Genomic DNA, 20,091 nt, shown 5'->3' on the forward strand with positions numbered 1-20,091 from the left:
CACCTGCCCCCACGTGCTCCTGGCCAGGACTGAGTCCTGTACCCTCACTGTTACACGACTACTCATTCTCTGTGAAACCTCAAGCTATTCTGTGTGAAACCCGCTACTACAACGGGCTGATTTTTTTGTATTTTTTTTGTAGAGATGGGGTTTCACCACATTGCCCAGGCTGGTCTTGAACTCTCCGCCCGCCTCGGCCTCCCAAGTGTTGAGATTACAAGTGTCAGCCACCGCGGCGGCCAACAATGTGGAGATTTAAAAGGTATTGTTACATATATAATCTCTGACCTATTAATAGGATTTTTCTTTTATGACTTTTCCCTTCCTTTTCTCGAAGTTCTTCCTCACTCCTCCCCATAGCCCTTCCCTTCGCTCCACCCATTGTCCCCCAATTGGCCTCCCCTTCGCGCAGGCGCCCTCAGAGGCGCTGAGTCAGGGTGCTGATGAGCCCGGGCAGGCCCGGACTGGGCGGGGTTAGCGCCTGCGCACTGGACGGCTTCGGGGCAGGGCAGATTTATATCTGCGGGGATCAGCTGACGCTCCGCATTGCAGACTGCGGAGTCAGGCGGCGCTATGTACGCTCTCTTCCTCCTGGCCAGCCTCCTGGGCGCGGGTAAGCCCTGGGACCCTCAGTCTGGGGAGGAGGTGCCTCGCAGCGTCCATCGGCCCCAGTGTGGGCTGTGCCGGGCCTGGTCCCTCTGCTCCCCCTGCCCGGGTTGGCGAGGGGGCGCGCACTGCGCAGGCGCGTTCGCCGGCTTTCTCTGGGCGACCGGGGGCTCCGGGGGGCTGGCTGCGAAAATGCCCCCGGGAGGGCGGCCCAGGCCCTAGGCAGCATCTCCCTGGGGGCTGGAGTGGGTTCCTGCGCGGTGGGGGCCCCGAGGCCTTCCCTCAGACTGCGTTTTCCACTGTGGGGTGGGTCTTGTAGGGTGACCGCTTGGGCAGCTGTGTTGTGCCTGTGCTGGGCGCACGTGATGGAGGTGGGCTGGAGCCCCGTCCCGCAGGACACTTTGGCCGTTGGCTTCAGTTGCCTGTCTGTAAGGGTAGCGAAGCTGCAGGAAGCACATGTATATCATCTGTGTTGACGTTTGTGTATGTATTTACTCCGGATTCTAGGTGTTGACAAAACGAGTCAGACTCTAAAATATTTTGAGATTTATTCTGAGCCAAATATGAGTGACCATGGCCCGTGACACAGCCCTCAGGAGGTCCTGAGAACATATGCCCAAGGTGGTCTGGGTACAGCTTGATTTTACGTATTTTAGGGAGGTATGACACATCAATCACATACATTTAAGAAATACTTTGGTTTGGTTCAGAAAGGCGGGACAACTCAAAGCGGCAGGGGGCTTCCAGGCCATAGGTAAATTTAAACATTTTCTAGTTGACAGTTGGCTGAGTTTATCTGAAGACCTGGGATCAATAAAAAGAAAATATTCAAGTAAAGATAAAGGATTGTGGAGACCAAGTTATATTGTGCAGAGGAAGCTCTCAGGTAGCCAACTTAAGAGAGCGAGCACGTTGTAAAATGTTTCTATGGACCCGAAAGGGTGTCTGGCTCTTAGTTGATTATCTCCTGGATCTGGGAAGGAAAACATAGGGGGAAGGGGATTCTCTATAGAATGTGGATTTTTCCCACAAGAGACTTTGCAGGGCAATTTCAAGGTATGGCAAGGAAATATATTTTGGGCTTAGATATTTTGCTTTTTTTTTTCCTTGTCTCATAATGTTATGCCAGAGTCAGATTGGAAAGTAAGTCACGATATATAGGGTCAAATAAAACCTATCTGATGAGAATTTGTGATTTGTAGGGTATGACTCCCTAGACCCCTTAGATAGGAATTTGGCCAAGCTAAAAAAAAAAAATATCAGAGCTTAATTCTCATAGGTATTGAAGGCGATATAGTGTTTTGTGGTCCAGTTATTTTGCCATGGAGTCCTCATTTCACTTGCTTTGAAATGTCTTGCATCTGGGCGCGGTGGCTCATGCCCGTAATCCCAGCACTTTGGGAGACCGAGGTGGGAGGATCGCTTGAGCCTAGGAGTTGGAGACCAGCCTGGGCAACATAGCAAGACCCCGCCTGTTAAAAAAAAAAAAAAAGAGAGAGAGAGAGAAAAGAAAGTCTTGCACACTATTGGCCGTTTGTGTTTTATTTGTTCGTTTTTGAAACGGAGTTTCGCTCTTGTTGCCCAGGCTGGAGTGCAATGGCGCAGTCTCGGCTCACTGCAACCTCCGCCTTCCGAGTTCAAGCCATTCTCCCACCTCAGCTTCCCAAAGTGCTGGGATTACAGGCGTGAGACACCGCACCCAGTCCCCACCACAATTTCTGTTTCTTAGTAACTATATGTAATCTAAGGGCTGGCTGCCATTTTAGCCACCATACAGCTACCCAGATTTTAATAAACAGTGACAAAGTGGATGACAGGGTTGATGCAAAACCAAAGAAATGTGTTAGCTTTCAGCAGCTCTCAAGAATGTCTCTTGACCCTGTACCAAGCTCTTAAATTTGTTTTACCTGTGCACAGTGAAAGGCGATCTGCTTACTAAAAAAATCATTTTGGTTTTATATTCAAGCTTATACTGCTGTTATTCTATGGTCTGTATAATAAACTAATGCTGGTCTCTAAATTTTTTATACTGATTCAGAGCAATTTTTTTCTTACTTTTTACATTATCCATTGTTCTTGTTGACGTTGAGTCACTCTTCACAAGACCCTTAAGAGTTCTGATTCACTCACATCACCCAAAAGGGACTTAATTGTGTCTTGGGAAATGTAAAATCCACCTCGGGTATATATGGGCTTATGGTTAACCACAGTATTTGGTTAACCAAGGGACCCTCTTCCCTGAAAACTGTGGTAAATGGGAGGTATTGTAATGGCCTTGGTCAAACTTTGCTGTCCTGCCTTTAGGATTAGGCCAAAGTCAGTGCTGATAACAGTGTTTGAATGCTGCCTGGCCTTCACAGCTGTGGCCCCTTTGTGATTTTTTTGGAATTGTTACTCCTAAAATTTCTAGACATGATAATGAGTTTTGTTCGTGAAAGTGCCTGGTGACTGCAGCTATTGTCTGCTGCCTGGGAGGCATTTAGAACTTTCTTCGTGACACTGTTATAGTACAGAGTGTCACCCTGAATCGGGACGGGCTTTGTATTTTGTGTTTCAGTGATGTCCTGATGGTAGAGACACTTGCTTTTGAGTTACTTTGCCCATCCAGCTGCCTCTCCTTTTTACCCACCTAAAAGCGAAAGCAAAGCCATGGCACCGTGGGAGAATTGGAGAGCATCTAATCTAACCCCTTTGGAAGAAATGAAGACCTGGAGGTGCCCAGAGGTGATTCTCCCAAATCACAGACCATTTACTGGGGATGCCAGGACCAGAACCCAAGACTCTACAGTGCTCGCTTTTTCTGTATCCCTCTGTCAACATGGACCTCTTAACTTTTAAAAACTTAGTGTAAGTTACATACATGGAAGATTAAGTAGACAACTTGATGAATTACCACAAAGTGAGCCCGCCCGTGTAAGCAGCCCCCGAGGTTGGGGAGCAGAGCAGTGGCATCCAGGCATCCAGAGGCCCCTGTTCATCCATTCACTGCCCTGTCCCACTTGCCCCAAAGGAAACATTTTTGTTAACCCTTGAATGCCATAGATGTAAAGGCTGCAGTTTCCAACTTTTACAAATGGGATCATGGAGGCTGTTGCTGTTGGGTGAGTCCTCTGGTGGAAAAAGGAGCATGTTCATGAGCTAGGTGTAAGGCATGAGGGATGGTGCCTGGATGTGGCAGGTGCTCCCTGAAGCTTAGATGCTCTGATAGCTGTCAGCTGTGTGGTGGCTAGCCAGCTGAATGTTGTCTACCCCACACTAAGACAGGTGTGTTTTCTGGGCATGCTAGAAGGTATTAACATATTTTCTTTCAATAACATATGAATTTATTGCCTGGCCTGCTGAATATCAGTAGGAACTTCAGGTCTTGGCCTGTCAGGGATTTTGGATAAATCTCCTGTTTATCAATAGTAAATCAGTTTTATTCTGTGAAAATAAGAGTATAATTCCTGAAGAAAGAAGGGTTTATTTGTTTTAACAAATCAGTGATTTGTCACGTTCTTGAAGTACATTTGACACGTTGTTTTGTTTTTTTCTTTCTTTTTTTTTGGAGCAGAAAGTTTAATAGGCAGAAGAAAGGAGAGAGGAGAGCAGCTCTCTCTTGTGAAAGAGAGGTGTCCGAAAGGGAAAAACCTGACAGGTTGTTTTTGAGATGGGGTCTTGCTCTGTCCCCAGGCTGGAGTGCAGTGGTGCGATCTTGGCTCACTGCCACTTCCGCTTCCTGGGTTCAAGCGATTTTCCCGCCTCTGCCTCCCGAGTAGCTAGGATTATAGGCGCCCACCACCATGCCGGCTAATTTTTGTATTTTTAGTAGAGATGGGGTTTTGCCATGTTGGCCAGGCTGGTCTTGAACTCATGACCTCAAGTGATCTGCCTGCCTCAGCCTCCCAAAGTGCTGGAATTACAGGTGTGAGCCACCGCGCCGGGCCCTGACAGGTTGTTTGGAGAAGGAACTCTGAGAGTTGAAGTCTGTTGGATTAATTGGTGTGGCATTTTCTAGATGAGGGAAAGGAGAACTTAGTCTTCCATTTTCTCGGTGAGTGAAACCATGGGATGTCCAGACAGCTGTTGGGAAGTGGAAGGGTGGGGCGGGGTGTTGCTGGCTGGGGACAGCACCTAATGAGGCATGCTTAGGAAGTTCTCAAGGCCAAGACCAAAGCCACTTAGACAGGTATGCATGGCAGCTTTGGAGGCAGCTTCTAGCAGGGATTCTAGATTACTGGCTGCCAGGCTGTAAGCCTTGCTTTCTGGCTCCTTTTTGGTTCTGCCACCAGGAAGGAGAGTCTGGATATTCTTCAGATAAATGAAAGAGAGTACTAATTAGAATTACATTTCCCTGCTTGCCCTTTTTTAAAAATTATTTTATTTATTTATTTTTTTGAGACAAAGTCTTACTCTCTTGCCCAGGCTGGAGTGCAGTGGCGTGATCTCAGCTCACTGCAACCTCTGCTTCCCGGGTTTAAGTGATTCTCATACCTCAGCCTCCCAGGTAGCTGATAGCTGAGATTACAGGGGTGTGCCACCACGCCTGGCTAATTTTTGTATTTTTAGTAGAGATGGGGTTTCGCCATGTTAGCCAGGCTGGTCTCGAACTCCTGACCTCAAGTGATCTGCCTGCCTCGGCCTCCCAAAGTGTTGGGATTACAGGTGTGAGTCTCCGCACCTGGCCTTTTTTTTTTTTTTTTTTTTTAAGGCTTTAAAACAGTGATGATAAATACAGTGATTGGGATGAAGATTTTGGCTGTTGCAAAAGTACTAATTGCTTTATTTTTTTATTACATGAAGTTCCAAAAAATAACTTTATGGCATTTGTAATATTGTATGTTGGGAGAAGATGACAATGTGGAGTGGAAGTTTCACATTATCTCATTGCTGACAGTAGCCATACGACCTTGGGCAAGTTGCTTAAAGTCTCCCGTATTTCATCATTTGTAAAGTGGCATTAATCATTCCTATTTCACTGGGCTGCTGTTTAGCTTTAATAAATTAGGTGAATACAGAAAAGGACTTAGTTAGTATTGTTTGTTGCTGTACCACTAATACAAATAATGTATTGTCAATATCTTTGTCCCCCCAGCACATCGACCTATTTTCTGCCCTTGATTTTGTGATTTCCTTTGGCATCTTCGTTTCAAAGGACGTTGTGACTTTAACAAAATTAAATTGACTTATTAAAAACATACATGCTGGGTATAATTAGTGAGTCAGGAAAACAAGCCAGGGTAGGTACACAGCAGTTAGGAGGGAGTTGGTAGGCAGTTCATAGTCTAGGTAGCCAAACTAGGTGTAGCTGCAGGTGATCTTGACATCAGAGCAGCCCAGCAGATCAGAGCTGGTTCCTGGTAACCTGAATGCTTGGGTCTGCACCTGTTGTCACTAACCCTGGACCTGAGGTAGTCTGTTCCAGCCCCCTAGTTCAGTTTCCCCATTCATAAATGGAGGCGAGCTGTTTAGAGTAGATAATAGATGGACGTGGGAAGCCAGGTCAGTCAGTAGAATGGAGTGTAGAATACAAAGTTTGTCCCTGTCACTGCTGGCCCCAGGCCCTCCTCAGACAGCCTAGTAGCAGCTCCCTTAGGAGCTTGCAGAGGTACACCCCATGTGTGAGTTCCTTCTGCCTTTTTTCTTTTTAACACGCATAATAGTATATTCTACTGACTGTTTTGCTTGTTGCTTCTTAAATTGTGAAACATTTTAAAAGTGGAAGATTATCATGAACACATGTGTATGCAACACCCAGGTTAAGAAATGGAACCTGACAACCCAGCTGCCGCCATAGACAGCCACCTTCCTGGACTTGTTTTTCCTCCCCCTTAGGTCTTTTTCCTCCCCTACATGTGACTGGAAGCTTCAGCAGTGTGTATATATTGTTTTGGATATTTTAAACATTTTGCAAATATTGTATCCAACAGTCTTTCCCTTTATCCTTGGGGGATGTGTCCCAAGACCCCCAGGGGATGCCAGAAGCTGTGGATGAGACCAAACCTTATATATAGTATGTTTTTTCTTATGCATACATACCTGTGATAAAGTTTAGTTTATAAATTAGGCACAGTAAGGGATTAACAACAACTAGTAATACAGAACAATTAAAACAATATGTAATAAAAATTATGTGAATGTGGTCTTTGTCTCTCAGAATACATTTTCAGACCACATTTGACCGTGGGTAACTGACATGGTAGACAAGGAAGCTATGGTTAAAGAGGGACCACTCTATATTGTTGGGTTAGTTTTTTGTTTTGCTAGGAAGGTTTATCTACGTTGAAAATGTGTAGATTACTGTTATGCCTTTTAGAATTTGTCTAGAAGGCTTTCTGGTTTTTACTGGAAAGCCCTCCACAAAAAAGAAAATGCGTAGACTTGTTTGATTTTCACTACAATATAGTATTCAATTATAGAATTTCTTTTTCTTTTTTTTTTTTTGAGACGGAGTCTTGCTCTGTCACCCAGGCTGGAGTGCAGTGGCGTGATCTTGGCTCACTGCAACCTCCACCTCTTGAGTTCAAGTGATTCTCCTGTCTCATCCTCCCGAGTAGCTGGGATTATGGATGCATGTCACCACGCTTGGCTAATGGTTGTATTTTTAGTACACACAGGGCTTCACCACATTGGCCAGGCTGGTCTCGCACTCCTGACCTCAGGTGATCTGCCCTCCTCAGCACCCCAAAGTGCTGGGATTACAGGTGTGAGCCACTGAGCCCAGTCTATATCATTTCTATTCTAGTGATAGACATTTAGATAATTTCTAGTTTTTTTCTGTTACAGCCTGCTTCGGTAAAAATTCTTGCACATGTCTCCTTGTGCACATGGAAAACGTTTCTCTAGGGAATATGTCTAAGAGCAGAATTGCTGAGTTGTGGAGTAACTAACAATTGTAGAAGTGCTCTCAGATGATCTTGGCAGTTGTCATTCCATAACATATTCAATTTCCAGTTACTGCATGCCTTTGTTAACATTTGATAGTGTTAAAACTTTAAATTTTGCTAATTTGATAGGAGTAAAATGACTTAGTGGTTTCATTTGCATTTCTCCTTTTGTTTTCTTAAACAGTATATCCTAGAGGTCACTTCATGCTAACACAGATAGATGTACTTAAATTTTAAAATTTGAGATAATGTTAGATTTACAGAAAAGTTACAAAGGTAGTATACTGAGTTCCTGTATACCCTTCACCTTGCTTTCCATACTGTCAACGTGTTGTATAACCATGATACGTTTGCCAAAAGCAAGGAATTAATATCAGGACACTCACTATCTAGATTGCAAACTTTATTATTTGGATTTTTACCAGTTTTCCCACTAATCTCATTTTTTGGTTCCTGGGTCCAACCGGCTATGCCACATAGCCCTTGGCTGTCAGGTCTCCTTAATCTCTTCCCACTTCCCAGCTGAGTATTTCATTGTATGGATGTGTCTATTTAATGCCTATTGATGGACATGGACATCTAATAAAATGTGAGGTGAATTCTAATGAGACTTGTAAATGTAAAAATCGTAAATTCTGGCCACATTTGGACAGATACTGCCTTTGAAAAATTATTTACATGAGAGGAAACAACATGACTAAGATTGAAGAAGACGCAGGGAAAGTTCTTTTGGCCAGTATTTGTCACGTTGCTTACGACTCTTTCAGTAGCTGTGATGGGATGCCGTTCTGTACGAGTAAGTCTGTTCTTCAGGCATTGATACCAGAGGGCCATGTGGCTTCCTATAGCACTAGGAATAAGACTCAGAGTGTGTTGGCAAGGTCGCCTGTCACCTGGTGATTGGCCACCTCTCAGTTCCTCCCCCTGTCTTCTGTCTGGCCTGCTGTCCAGGCTCCTGGCCCCTTCCTTGTTGGTGTTCATAGATTTTCCATTTTGAATTCCACCTCTCTGAGACATCTTCCTCCCTGGGTAACCCATGGGGCTTCCTCTCTCTATGCATTCAGGTCCCTGCTTGATGTTGCCTTATCAGTGTTCCCCACGGATCTGTCTGAAATAGCTGCCCCACCCCACCTTGCTTTATTTGTAGCACTCACCGCTACCTGGCGTTGTGGTGTGTGCGTTGTCTTGATCACTTGCTGTGTCTGCAGCATGTGGAGCAGTTTGGGCACATAACAGGTGCTCAGCATTGATGAGTGCCGTGAGGTGTAGCCAGGTAGACTTCAGCTGGGGAAGTGTAGGCTAGTGTGCTTGAAACTTCATTACTTCATAGTGCTGAGTCTTTTTCATGATTAGATAGAATATTATCTTCTATTCTTAAATTAATGTTAAGAAATTGTTTTTAGGGTTACGAAATTAAGAGTGACTTTGAACGCAAATGAAGTGTTGACCTTTATAATAGTTGAGGATAGTTTGGGACCCGCCCCTCCCAAACCTTTTGGGGAGGGTTCTATGTAGGTGATAGGGACAGGGGAGCCTAATATAATTTAGATGTTAATGGTGGCTCTGATTTGAGGTAAATCTGAAAAAGAAAGCAGCTATAAGTTGAGGAAATTATCCCCCCCACTTTTGGTTTCAGAAGTTGGTTCTCTAGATGTTTAGCTTGGAGGTTCTCAAACTTTTGGTTGCAGGATCCCTATATACTCCTTAGTTATTGAGGACCCCAAAGACCTTTTGCTTATGTGGGCTGTATCTATCAATATTTAACATCTTATGAGTTAAACTGTCAGTGTTTAAAAAGTAATGCTTTGAAATGTTGATAAACCTATTACATGTTAACATATATATATTTATTGTATGTATTATATTTTTAATGAAAAAATATTTTCCAAAACACAGATATTTAGTGAGCAGCCTGTTTTACATTTTTGCAGTCCTTTTAACACCTGGCTGGATTCTTAGCTGCTTGGGCATTCAGTCTGTTGCAATGTCATATCACATGCCTCTGCAGAAACTTCACTGGACATTTGTGAGTGAGCAAAATGGCAACTGATGTCTTGTTTTCATTATGAGGATTTTTCCCTCACAGACCGCCTGAAAGAGTCCCTGGGACCTTTAGGGTTTTGGACCACACTTTTGAGAACCACTGGTTTAGCTGATTTGCAGAACCTACAGATATTTAATAGGTAACCCATAAGGAGACATTCTGCTTTTTTTTTTTTTTTTTTTTTTTTAAAAGACGGGGTCTCGCACTGTCACCTAGGCCAGAGTGCAGTGGCATGATCTCGGCTCACTGCATCCTCTGCCTTATGGGTTGAAGTGATTCTCCTGCCTCAGCCTCTTGAGTAGCTGGGACCACAGGTGTGCGCCACCATGCCTGGCTATTTTATTTATATATATATATATATATATATATATATATATATATAGTAGAAACCAGGTTTCACTATGTTGACCAGGCTGGTCTCGAACTCCTGACCTCGAGTAATCCACTTGCCTTGGCCTCCCAAAGGGCTGGAGTGACAGGCGTGAGCCACTGCACCCAGCCATTTTTTGTATTTTTAGTAGAGATGGGGTTTCACCATGTTGCGCAGGCTCATCTTGAAGGAGCTCAGGTGATCTGCCCGCCTCTGCCTCCCACAGTGCTGGGATTACAGATGTGAGCCACTGCGCCTGGCCCATTCTGCTTTTTATTGAACATTAGTTCATTTATTTATCATAACAGCCCTCTGTGGTGAAAGCAACTAAATCGGAATTCTGGGCCAGTCTGATATCCTGCCGTGACCCATACTGTGGTCTGAACATTTTAGATTTCAAATGAAGGCAGTATTCCTATAAAGTATTAACTGAAGTATGCCAAAAGTGACATTTATAGTAGACTCATATATCTGGAACTTTTTAGTTAGTAAATAGTATATGAGACAAGTTCAGAATACTGAATTTCTTTAATGAGGTTTGCATGAAGCCTTTTTTAGCATATGATTATCTTCTGCAAATGTGCAGGGAGGGACCATGCAGCTGGTTAGCAAGGCTCAGCGTGGGAGCCAGCACCAGTGTGTGTGGGTGCCTGCACCGACTGCCGTGCAGCATGCTGGATCTGCAGCGGAGCTTTCTCGAGGATGGGGAGCCATGCAGAGCCCCCCTCTGACCCCTGCCTCCACTTGCTCACTTGGCTGGAATCTGGGTAGTCCTGCCAAGGGCTCGTTTTTCAGTCATGGATTGTCATGTAATCTTATCTAAGGTGATCTAAGTTCTTCTTTGATCATCACCTGATATGTTAATGCTTTGGAAGAAAAGCTTTGTTAGGAGTTTTTATTGGACTACAGTGCCCTTGAATGAACTAGTTAGGAATTGTCCCCAAATTAGTTAAGCCTCCATTCCATCACTCTTATACAGTCTGAGTAGATTGCCTTCTTGTCCCCAGCCTCAGTCATTATTGCACAAGGTAATTTCCCTGAGGACTTTATTGCTTTCTCTGTGTAGATAATGTCCTGCCCTGGAATGATCTGGCTTGCGAGGAAAATTAAGAAGCCAGGCTGTAGCAGCAGAGGAGAAGCAGGGAAGAAAGGACCTTTGTCTTAATACTTTGAGGCCAGAGGTGATGGGATGTCAGCCTAGCAAGCTTAAGAGCTTTATTGCCACTGATTTCTTATGTGATAAGAGGACTCTCGGACCTTACTTCCTCCAAATCAAGGGAGACTACCTCTGAGTGTATACTATTCTGAATGATTCAGTGAGCTGTGTTATTCTGCTCTGCAGACTGTTTTCCAAAGGCAGGATTATCTATGAAGAAGAGACGAGTGCTCTTTACCATAGAAGATATTTGTGGCACTAGCTGTTTGAGTAGTTAGTGTTGAGTGCATTGTATTATCTCCTGCTTCTAGGGGATGGAAGTACATGAATTCCTCTGAGAAATGCCTGAATGCGGGGGACCTGCGGTAGAAGCTGCCCCTCCTGGGATTATCCTCTCTTGGTTTCCTAGCAACCTGCCTGTTGCCATGGTGCCGCCTTACCCAGGCAGCAGATCTGCTGCCCTGTGCAATGTAGGCTCTGATTGTCAGCGCTGGGAGGCTGCCTGCATTTTCTGTTACTTTTTTTTTTGGTAGCTAGACTCAAATTGTATTTTAGCATGTTACTAAAATATTTAAAAGGCAAAGCATATGTTGTATGGTTAAAATAATGAGACTGATTGTTTTATCACGTTCTAGGAAGGGTTATCCTGTCATTCTGAGATTGCTTCAGAAAATCTTTGGTTATGTTGTGTACTGGGCTTTTCAGTATCCTAACTGGAGTACCCCCGGAAACACTCATTGTTGGGAGACCTTTCTTGTAAGTGAGGTCGTTGATTAAATGTATATATTAGTTGGGCTGAGGTTTGACTGTAAACAACAGAGACATAGAATAATAATGACATTTCTTTTTCTTTCTTTTTTTTTTTTTTGTTGGAGTCTTGCTCTGTCGCCCAGCAGGAGTGCAGTGGCACGATCTCGGCTCACTGCAACCTCCGCCTTCCAGGTTCAAGTGATTCTCCTGCCTCAGCCTCCCGAGTAGCTGGGATTACAGGCACCTGCCACCACGCCTGGCTATTTTTGTATTTTTTGTAGAGATGAGGTTTTGCCATGTTGCCAGGCTGGTCTTGATTCTTGAGCTCAAAGTGATTCTCCCGCCTCAGCTTCCCAAAGTGCTGGGATTACAGGCATGAGCCACCACACATGGCCCTGAAATCTGTGTCTTTAAAAAAGTCCCGTTGTGGGGCCGAGCATGGTGGCTCACACTTGTAATCCCAGCACTTTGGGAGGCCGAGGCGGGTGTATCACGAGGTCAGGAGTTTGAGACCAGCCTGGCCAAAGTGGCAAAACCCCGTCTCTACTAAAAATACAAAAATTAGCTGGGTGTGGTGGTGGGCGCCTATAATCCCAGCTACTCGGGAGGCTGAGGCAGGAGAATCACTTGAACCCAGAAGGCGGAGGCTGCAGTGAGCCGAGATTGTGCCACTGCACTCCAGCCTGGGTGACAAGAGCAAGACTCTGTCTCAAAAAAAAGAAAATAAATAAATAAAAATAAAAAGGGCCCATTGTTCCCAGCTCTCTTGCCAGGCCCTTGAACTAAGAAGTGAAGCGCTCGATTTGCTCCGATTGCTGTTCATGTCTTTATGACACGTTTAATCAGAAATCTCCAGGAGCTCAAACATTCTAAGAACTTTCTTGGAGTTCAGCAATACTGCCTCAGAGAAGGAAATTGGTATTTGGGGGTAGGTTGTGGGAGGATGCGAATAGAGATGAAAGGCTTTGCTAGCAACATGTTTTGAGAAATAACTCACCAGAAGGCAGTTTTGAGTAGTTTTTATTTATTAGTTATAAATGCTGAAAATGTCATCTGCTTTGTTGGAATGAAGACTTGGAGGTCCTAGGAGCTCTTTTAGTCCAGCCCACCACTGAAAGGATCCCTCTTACGTAGAATTGCTCATAGGTTATGTGTTGTTTCTGCTTGGTTGCTTCCACTGTTGGTGAGGTCATCACCTGATGATGCCACTCATTCTCTCTTTTTTTTCTGAGACAGGTTCTGGCTTTATTGCCCAGGCTGGAGTGCAGTGACGCTGGGGCCCTGGAGTGCAACCTCCGTCCCCGGGCATAAGTGATCCTCCCACCTTAGCCTCCCCAGTAGCTGGGACTATGGAGGTGTGCACCACCAAGCCCGGCTAATCCGTTCTCTTTTTATGCCCCTGGGTGGATGTTAAATGCGTTCTTTTGTTTTGTTTTGTTTTTTGTTTTTTGTTTTTTTTTTGAGACGGAGTCTCGCTCTGTCGCCCAGGCTGGAGTGCAGTGGCCGGATCTCAGCTCACTGCAAGCTCCGCCTCCCGGGTTCACGCCATTCCTCCTGCCTCAGCCTCCGAGTAGCTGGGACTACAGGCGCCCGCCACCGCGCCCGGCTAGTTTTTTGTATTTTTAGTAGAGACAGGGTTTCACCATGTTAGCCAGGATGGTCTCGATCTCCTGACCTCGTGATCCACCCGCCTCAGCCTCCCAAAGTGCTGGGATTATAGGCTTGAGCCACCGCGCCCGGCCTAAATGCGTTCTTTACCTGGAGCTGCAGTTCTCCGCCCATTGTTCAGAGGTCTGTGGGCTGGAGCTACTCATACCAGTTCCACACCCGGGTGGAAGGTGCAAGGGATTCTCCCCCTACTTGGAGATGACCATGCATGTCTCTGAAACATTCCTTCTCCCGTCACTCATCCCCAGTCCTCCAGGGGACTCTCTGGGTGGGGCCCCAGGCCCTCCCCTCCCTGGCCTCTGCTGAGCAGCTCACGGTGCTCATGGGCATGTCTCTCCTGGTGCTGTTGGCCCTTGCTGTTCTACTTTCCCTTTGAGCCTCCCGACTTCTCATGGAACCCAGTTAGTGCCATTTGCCCATCTTGTTCTCTTGGAGTCTGTGTTAGCGTCTCTCGGCTCTGGCTGCCTCCATTTCTCATGTGGACGTTTTTGAATTCGCCTTCCAGTTAGGTGCCTGGCGTTGGTATCTCCTGCCTCCTCTTCAGTTCTGCCACCTCCTGCCTGGGTGGTTGAGACCCACACATGAGCGTACCTGTCCTGTCCCACCCAGAAATCCCTGGAGCTTCCTGCAGCATCGCCCATGGGGTTGAGCCCTCACCTTGGGGTGTGTGTGGCAGGTGAGACCATTCCTCACGCACCTGAGAGTGTCTGCCTTTGCAGCCTGGCTGCCACTACTTCCTTGGCTTCGCTCCTGAAAAGACAGGACAGTTTCTTCCCTTCCCCACAGATAACTGGACTCCTTTGGAATGTTCTTGAATTTCCCATCCCCTCTCCACGTAGCCAGCCCTTTCTGTCACCATTTTGCAGGTGCCAATTCCAATTTCGTTTTGAGGAAGGCTCCGTTAGCATTGCCTTGCCGCTCCATTCCCACAGATGTGTGGGATCACACACCGTTACTTAGATGTCTGTTCCTCCCGCTCTGGGGGGTAAAGAAAGTTGTGACTGTTCATTTGGTCTCTGGCATGAGGGCCTCGGGCTCTGCACAGTCGGTGGAGCTGGTGACCATCTGGGTTGTTGACCTGCTTGTGTGGAGAAGAACCACCCTCGCCTGTAGAGCTTTGTGATTAATCCACAGCTGGGGCCTGAGAAGTTCCTCCAGTGCTAGGAGAATTTTATGTGTAATAAAGTTTCTGGGAAAGGGATCCATGTCCCCAAAAGGTTCTGACCCACTGTTTGATCCCCTCTTAGGAGATAGGCTCTGAAAATGGGCTTTGCACCTCTCGGCAGCCGGGAGCTCCCCAGCACCACCCAGCAGTGCCTGCCCTGAGGACACGCAGTCTCTGTGAACATGTGTCATCACGTCGCTCATCCTGGGAGATGGAATCCATTGCATACCACAGGCCGTTTTTGTAATACTCACCTTTATGTTTGGCTTGTGGTTGGAGGTAGAAGAGGCTGTCTCGCTAAGAAGGGAGTTTCTAGGGGTTGGAATTTACGTGTTACTTCCTGTGTCCACGGAAATCTGTTTTACGCTGGAATTTGATGACTTCATAGGCATACCGAATTCTCCACCATGCGTACCTTTTTGCCTCCAGGTCTGAGGAAGAGGTCTGCTGCCATTCAGTAGGTCATGGATTGGGAAGTGACAGTTTGTATTAGCTGGGCCAGTTTCAGATACAAGGGGCTGCCCGAGATTATTTTCAGTCCAGGTTGGCCAGACCAAAATAAGTAACAAAGTCATCATGGAAAACTTATTGTTTCACATTCCTAGAGGAAGTAGGCAACCTACAAAGTATTCTCGTATGGGCCTGTGGGAGTGAGTTGTGTTCCAGAAACACTCTAGATTTTGGTCAGCTGTAGCTAGTTCCCTGCTGAGAAGGCTGGAGAAAGTAGCTGGGTGGATGTTACACTGGATGGGCATTTTTAAGAATGGGGAGTGCCGGTCACTTGCCCCTGCTTTTGGTGGTGATTCTTCCGCTTGGCTCTGGTCTCCTGAGGTCTGAGCCCATCATCTTCTGGCTTCCCTGTGTATCACTCTGCCTTCCTCTGCCTAGAGACTCATTTTGGTGGTAGCCACCTGTTCATCACTCGGGCCCTCTCTTGATTTGGAGGTAGGGCTAGGCAGTGTGTATCATGGTGTCATCATGGGTCCTTTTCAAAGTCCTAGGGGCCCAGGGCCTGCTAGGGTGTGGTGGGAGTCATCAGGTCTGCGGCTCCTATTTGAGCTGTTTCTGTGACCGCACAGTCCTCAGAGCCCTTACCCTCATGACTCAATTTCTCCCTCCCCTCCACCGCTCCCCTGAGATTTATAACTGAGGCTGACGCCAGCCATGCTTGGCTACACTATGGGCTAACTAAGCTTTTGTGAGCCATCTGGGGAGCTCGGTACTGATTCCCATCTGGCACATGTTTTCCCCTGGAAACTAGAGTCCAAACCAGCATTCTCTGGAATGTGGCCAGCTTGGTTGAGATTGCGAACTGGACGTGTTTGTGATTTTGCTTCTGGGGACAGGGAAGGCTATAACCTGGACAGCAGATGAATAATTCATTTTCTTGTGTCTGAAGGGGTAGAGGTGATCTGGCTCGAGCTTTGGGGGACTCAGTCTTTGTGTGAGTAGCTTGTGGAGGTAGTAATGAAAGAAAGCACTTCATTCCTTTCCCTCTCCTGGAGGAAGAACGGGTGCTGACCTATATAACACTGTTTCCTATGTGTGTTACACACATACGTAGAATTGGCTTACAGAGGGAAGCAGCATACAGCGAGACTCCTGAGGTTCTAAGTATGTTTCTCAGGTGATTGTGGGTTGTTTTTTTTTTTTTTTCTCAGACTTGGGCCAAGTATCTATTGCAGCAAAAGTTGGTTCAACCCTACTGAGATGCCTGTTGGAGTTTGACCCTCACGCCACCATCCTCTATATGTAGTCTGATGTAATCTTGTTTCCTAGCTGAATAGTTGGCCTAGAAGTGAGATGTGAATCTGAGGATTTTTTTTTGCCATTTTTTGGTTCTAAAATCAAGGACTTGTTTTAAGAAACATAGGCACTTGCAAGGCAGTTGATAAAATATTTTTAGGGCTGGGTATGGTAGCTCACAACTGGAGTGCAGTGGTGAGATCTTGGCACACTACAGCCTCTGCCTCCTGGGCTTAAGCTATCCTCCCACCTCAGCCTCTCGAGTAGTTGGGATCACGGGTGCGTGCCACCATGCCTGGCTAATTTTTTGTAGAGATGAGGTTTTGCCATGTTGCCCAGGCTGGTCTTCAACTCCTGGACTCAAGTGATCCCCCACCTTGGCCTCTCAAAGTGCTGGGATTATAGGCGTGAGCTGCTGCAGCTGGCAATTGTTTTATGTTATAAGGATATTTATTTTTATTTTATTTATTATTATTTTTTGGGATGGCGTCTTACTCTGTCACCTGGGCTGGAGTACAGTGGCGCAGTCTCGGCTCACTGCAAGCTGCGCCTCCTGGGTTCACGCCATTCTCCTGCCTCAGCCTCCTGAGTAGCTGGGACTACAGGTGCCCGCCACCACGCCCGGCTAATTGTTTTTTTGTATTTTTAGTAGAGACGGGGTTTCACCGTGTTAGCCAGGATGGTCTCCATCTCCTGACGTCGCGATCCACCTTGGCCTCCCAAAGTGCTGGGACTATAGGCGTGAGCCACCGCGTCTAGCCTGTTTTTCTTTTTTTAAAAAACCCTTCATTCTACTGCTGTTATTCATTCTACAGAAGTCACAGATCTTCCCTGTATTTGAATTTGTCAGTCTTTTCTCCTATGGTTTCTTTTGCTACTTATGGAAACATTTTAAGGTTATGAGGATTTAAAGTCTGATACTCCCTGATACTGTTTAAAGGTAGTTGGAACCAATGAAAGTGAACCAGATAAATGAGTCCCTTCCAGCCCTGTGACTGACAAGGCAGCTTCTTGACTGGGACAGGGGTGCATCTGTGTGGCTGGTGTCCCATACAGCTGGGTGAGGGGCCGAGTAAGGGCGTCCAGCTCAAGGACAGGGCTTGCCGTCAGCCCTGGGGAAATAAGTCAGGTCGACCTGGTTTGCTGCAAAACAGGCCACCTCCTCACACTGGTTTTCATTTTAGCTCTAGCCAGCCCAGTCCTCGGAATGAAAGAATGCACCAGAGGCTCGGCAGTGTGGTGCCAGAATGTGAAGACGGCATCCGACTGCGGGGCAGTGAAGCACTGCCTGCAGACCGTTTGGAACAAGCCGACAGTGGTGAGTGCCGCTGCCCTCTAGTCCCAGCCCCAGCACTCCTCTGGGGTCCCCTTAGAGCAGCTATAACTCACCACCGTATTGACAGAGCACTTTCTCTTGCCTGATTTTGTTTGCTTCTCACTGTGACCCTGTGTGGGAGGCAGGACCTATTGGTGAATGTACCTGTTTTACAGCAAAGGCGATGGAGGCTCAGAGAGGTTAAGGTTTCCTTCCCCTGAGGCTGCCTGGTCTCTTGTGGCAGACAGGATGAGGTCTTCATGCCTGCGGCTCCAGGTGCCCCACACTGCCTCCTGGGCCTCTGTGCAGATCCCACTTCTCACCTTAGATAAGAGGCCAGTGGGTTGGCAGTGCCCATTCCCACCACTGGGCACATGGGCATGGCTCTATCCTTGGTCACTCACTCCACAAAGTACACGCTGAGCTTTTCAGGTACTTTCTACCTGTTTCGTATTTTGTTTTCTCCTCATTCCTCTCAAACAGGCAAACTGCTGATTGAGATCCTGGAGCGCAGTTGCAGTTTAAAATTGATTTCCAGCTGTAACCACACTGAGGAAGCTAGCACTGATTTTTCATCTAACCCATGCTAAATATAGCATATTAATGTGGGGCGTGGTCTAAGGCGACAAGCCACGGGTGCGTTCCTCACGGTCCCAAGCCCTCTCAGGAGATGCTCTGCTGACCGTGCCAGCTGAACACAGAGCTGCTGCCCTGGGCTCACTTGGGGCTGTGCCGGCCATCATATGGTATGGGCTATGTTTGACTGAGTGGACTTCGGGGAGCCACTAGTGCTCCTTCAGTGAGAGAAGAAAACTTAGCACCATTATTTTAGAAGCAGTTTGTGAATTATTCACTGGAAAACTGCCTTCTGTGGCCATACTTGCCCTTTTTTTTGGAGACAGTGTCTGGCTCTGTCACCTAGGCCAGAGTGCAGTGGCACAATCATGGCTCACTGCAGCCTCAGCCTTCTAGGCTCAAGCGATCCTCCCACCTCAGCCTCCTGAGTACTGGAACCACAGATGTACACCAGCATGCCCGGCTAATTTTTGTATTTTTTGTAGAGATAAGGTTTTTACCATGTTGCCCAGGCTGGTCTTGAACTCCTGGGCTAAGGTCATCCTCCGACCTCCCATAGTGCTGTGATTACAGGCGTGGGCTACCACGACTGGTCTGAAACTCTTTTCAGATTTGATTTCTAATTTGCTTTCAATCTTGTTTTTTAATACTACTTCCTGTTTCCAGGTTTAATGTGTGTCCAGTAAGGACTTTTAAACTTCCTTCATTGGCTGGTCTTGTCATGGCCCGGCCTTCTGTTTTTTTTTTTTGTTGTTGTTGTTTTTGTTTTTTTTTGTTTTTTGAGACGGAGTCTCACTTTGTCGCCCAGGCTGGAGTGCAGTGGCGTGATCTTGGCAAACTGCAAGCTCCGCCTCCTGGGTTCAAGCAATTCTGCCTCAGCCTCCAGAGTAGCTGGGACTACAGGTGCACACCACCAGCCCGGCTAATTTTTGTATTTTTAGTAGAGACAGGGTTTTCACCACGTTGGTCAGGCTGGTCTCAAACTCCTGACCTCGTGATCTACCCGCCTTGGCCTCACAAAGTGTTGGGGCTACAGGCGTGAGCCACCGCACCCGGTCTGGCCCTCTCTTGTTATGGTTCCATGCATGGTACCCTTGACCCTCTGTTTCCACAGATGTTGAGGGCTGTCTGTGGAACTTGAGCATCCTGGGGTTTGGGTGTCCACAGGGGTCCTGGAATTGATAACTCCCTCAGATACCAAAGGATGACTGTATTAGCCTGACTAGGTTCAAATCGGTTTCTCTAAATGCAGCTAAGTTCATAGGTGTTCCTCAGTCTCACCCAGACATGGTTCTTCATGGGTGAAAAGTTGGTTGACATCAAGAAGGCAGCCTGGGCATTCTTCCCCAACGCTGCAGGAACCAACTAGAATTTCCATGGCCTGTAGTCCAGGTGGGGGCCTTAGTGCCAATCAGAAGATTGGCTTTGGCATGGTGGTACCTCATTAACATGCCTGGGAGGCAGAGGAAGCGCAGGTGAACGGTTCAGTGTGGGTGTGCCTTCAGAAGTGGGTGGGGCGTTCGTTTCTCTGTCCCACCCACCTCCCTGATGTACTGATGTGACTCTGTGATTTCACCTGAGCCTCAGTTTCCTCAGAAGTGTTGTGAGCATTGATGTGAAATTGACCTGTGCCACATGGGGTGCTGCGTGGGGATGAGCAAAGGTTCTGTGTCCTGTAAATCACAGTGTGTTCTAGTGAGTCACACCTCTTCCCTCCCTGCAGTGCCCTAGCACTGCTCATGCAGAGTGGAGAACCAGGATGTGACGGGAGCGTGGTCATGATCATATCCCTGGTTAGAGAGAATAGGGAAAAGGCCATGGGGAGTTCC

At 46.8% G+C, this 20,091-nt stretch overlaps 1 protein-coding gene and 1 non-coding gene across 3 annotated transcripts in view; both read left to right on the forward strand.

Moving 5' to 3' along the window:
* The first annotated feature begins 543 nt into the window (after positions 1–543).
* The window catches only part of PSAP (prosaposin), a 34,787-nt gene continuing 15,239 nt past the window's right edge, over positions 544–20,091 (forward strand). Inside the window, exons 1-2 of one of the 2 annotated variants that reach the window (XM_005565584.4) lie at positions 544–613; positions 17,556–17,689. In XM_005565584.4, the coding sequence (XP_005565641.3) occupies positions 574–613; positions 17,556–17,689 (174 nt within the window). In that variant the 5' untranslated portion in view covers positions 544–573. Of the gene's footprint in view, positions 614–3,162; positions 3,454–17,555; positions 17,690–20,091 lie in introns of those variants that run through there. The other variant, XM_065520924.2, reaches the window with a different exon arrangement.
* Positions 6,884–6,943, forward strand: LOC123566981 (U7 small nuclear RNA). The gene has a single exon (XR_006689694.2). It is a non-coding gene; the product is annotated as a U7 small nuclear RNA (small nuclear RNA).

The sequence above is a fragment of the Macaca fascicularis genome, chromosome 9 (assembly GCF_037993035.2).
Source record: "Macaca fascicularis isolate 582-1 chromosome 9, T2T-MFA8v1.1".
Classification (NCBI taxonomy): Eukaryota; Metazoa; Chordata; class Mammalia; order Primates; family Cercopithecidae; genus Macaca; species Macaca fascicularis.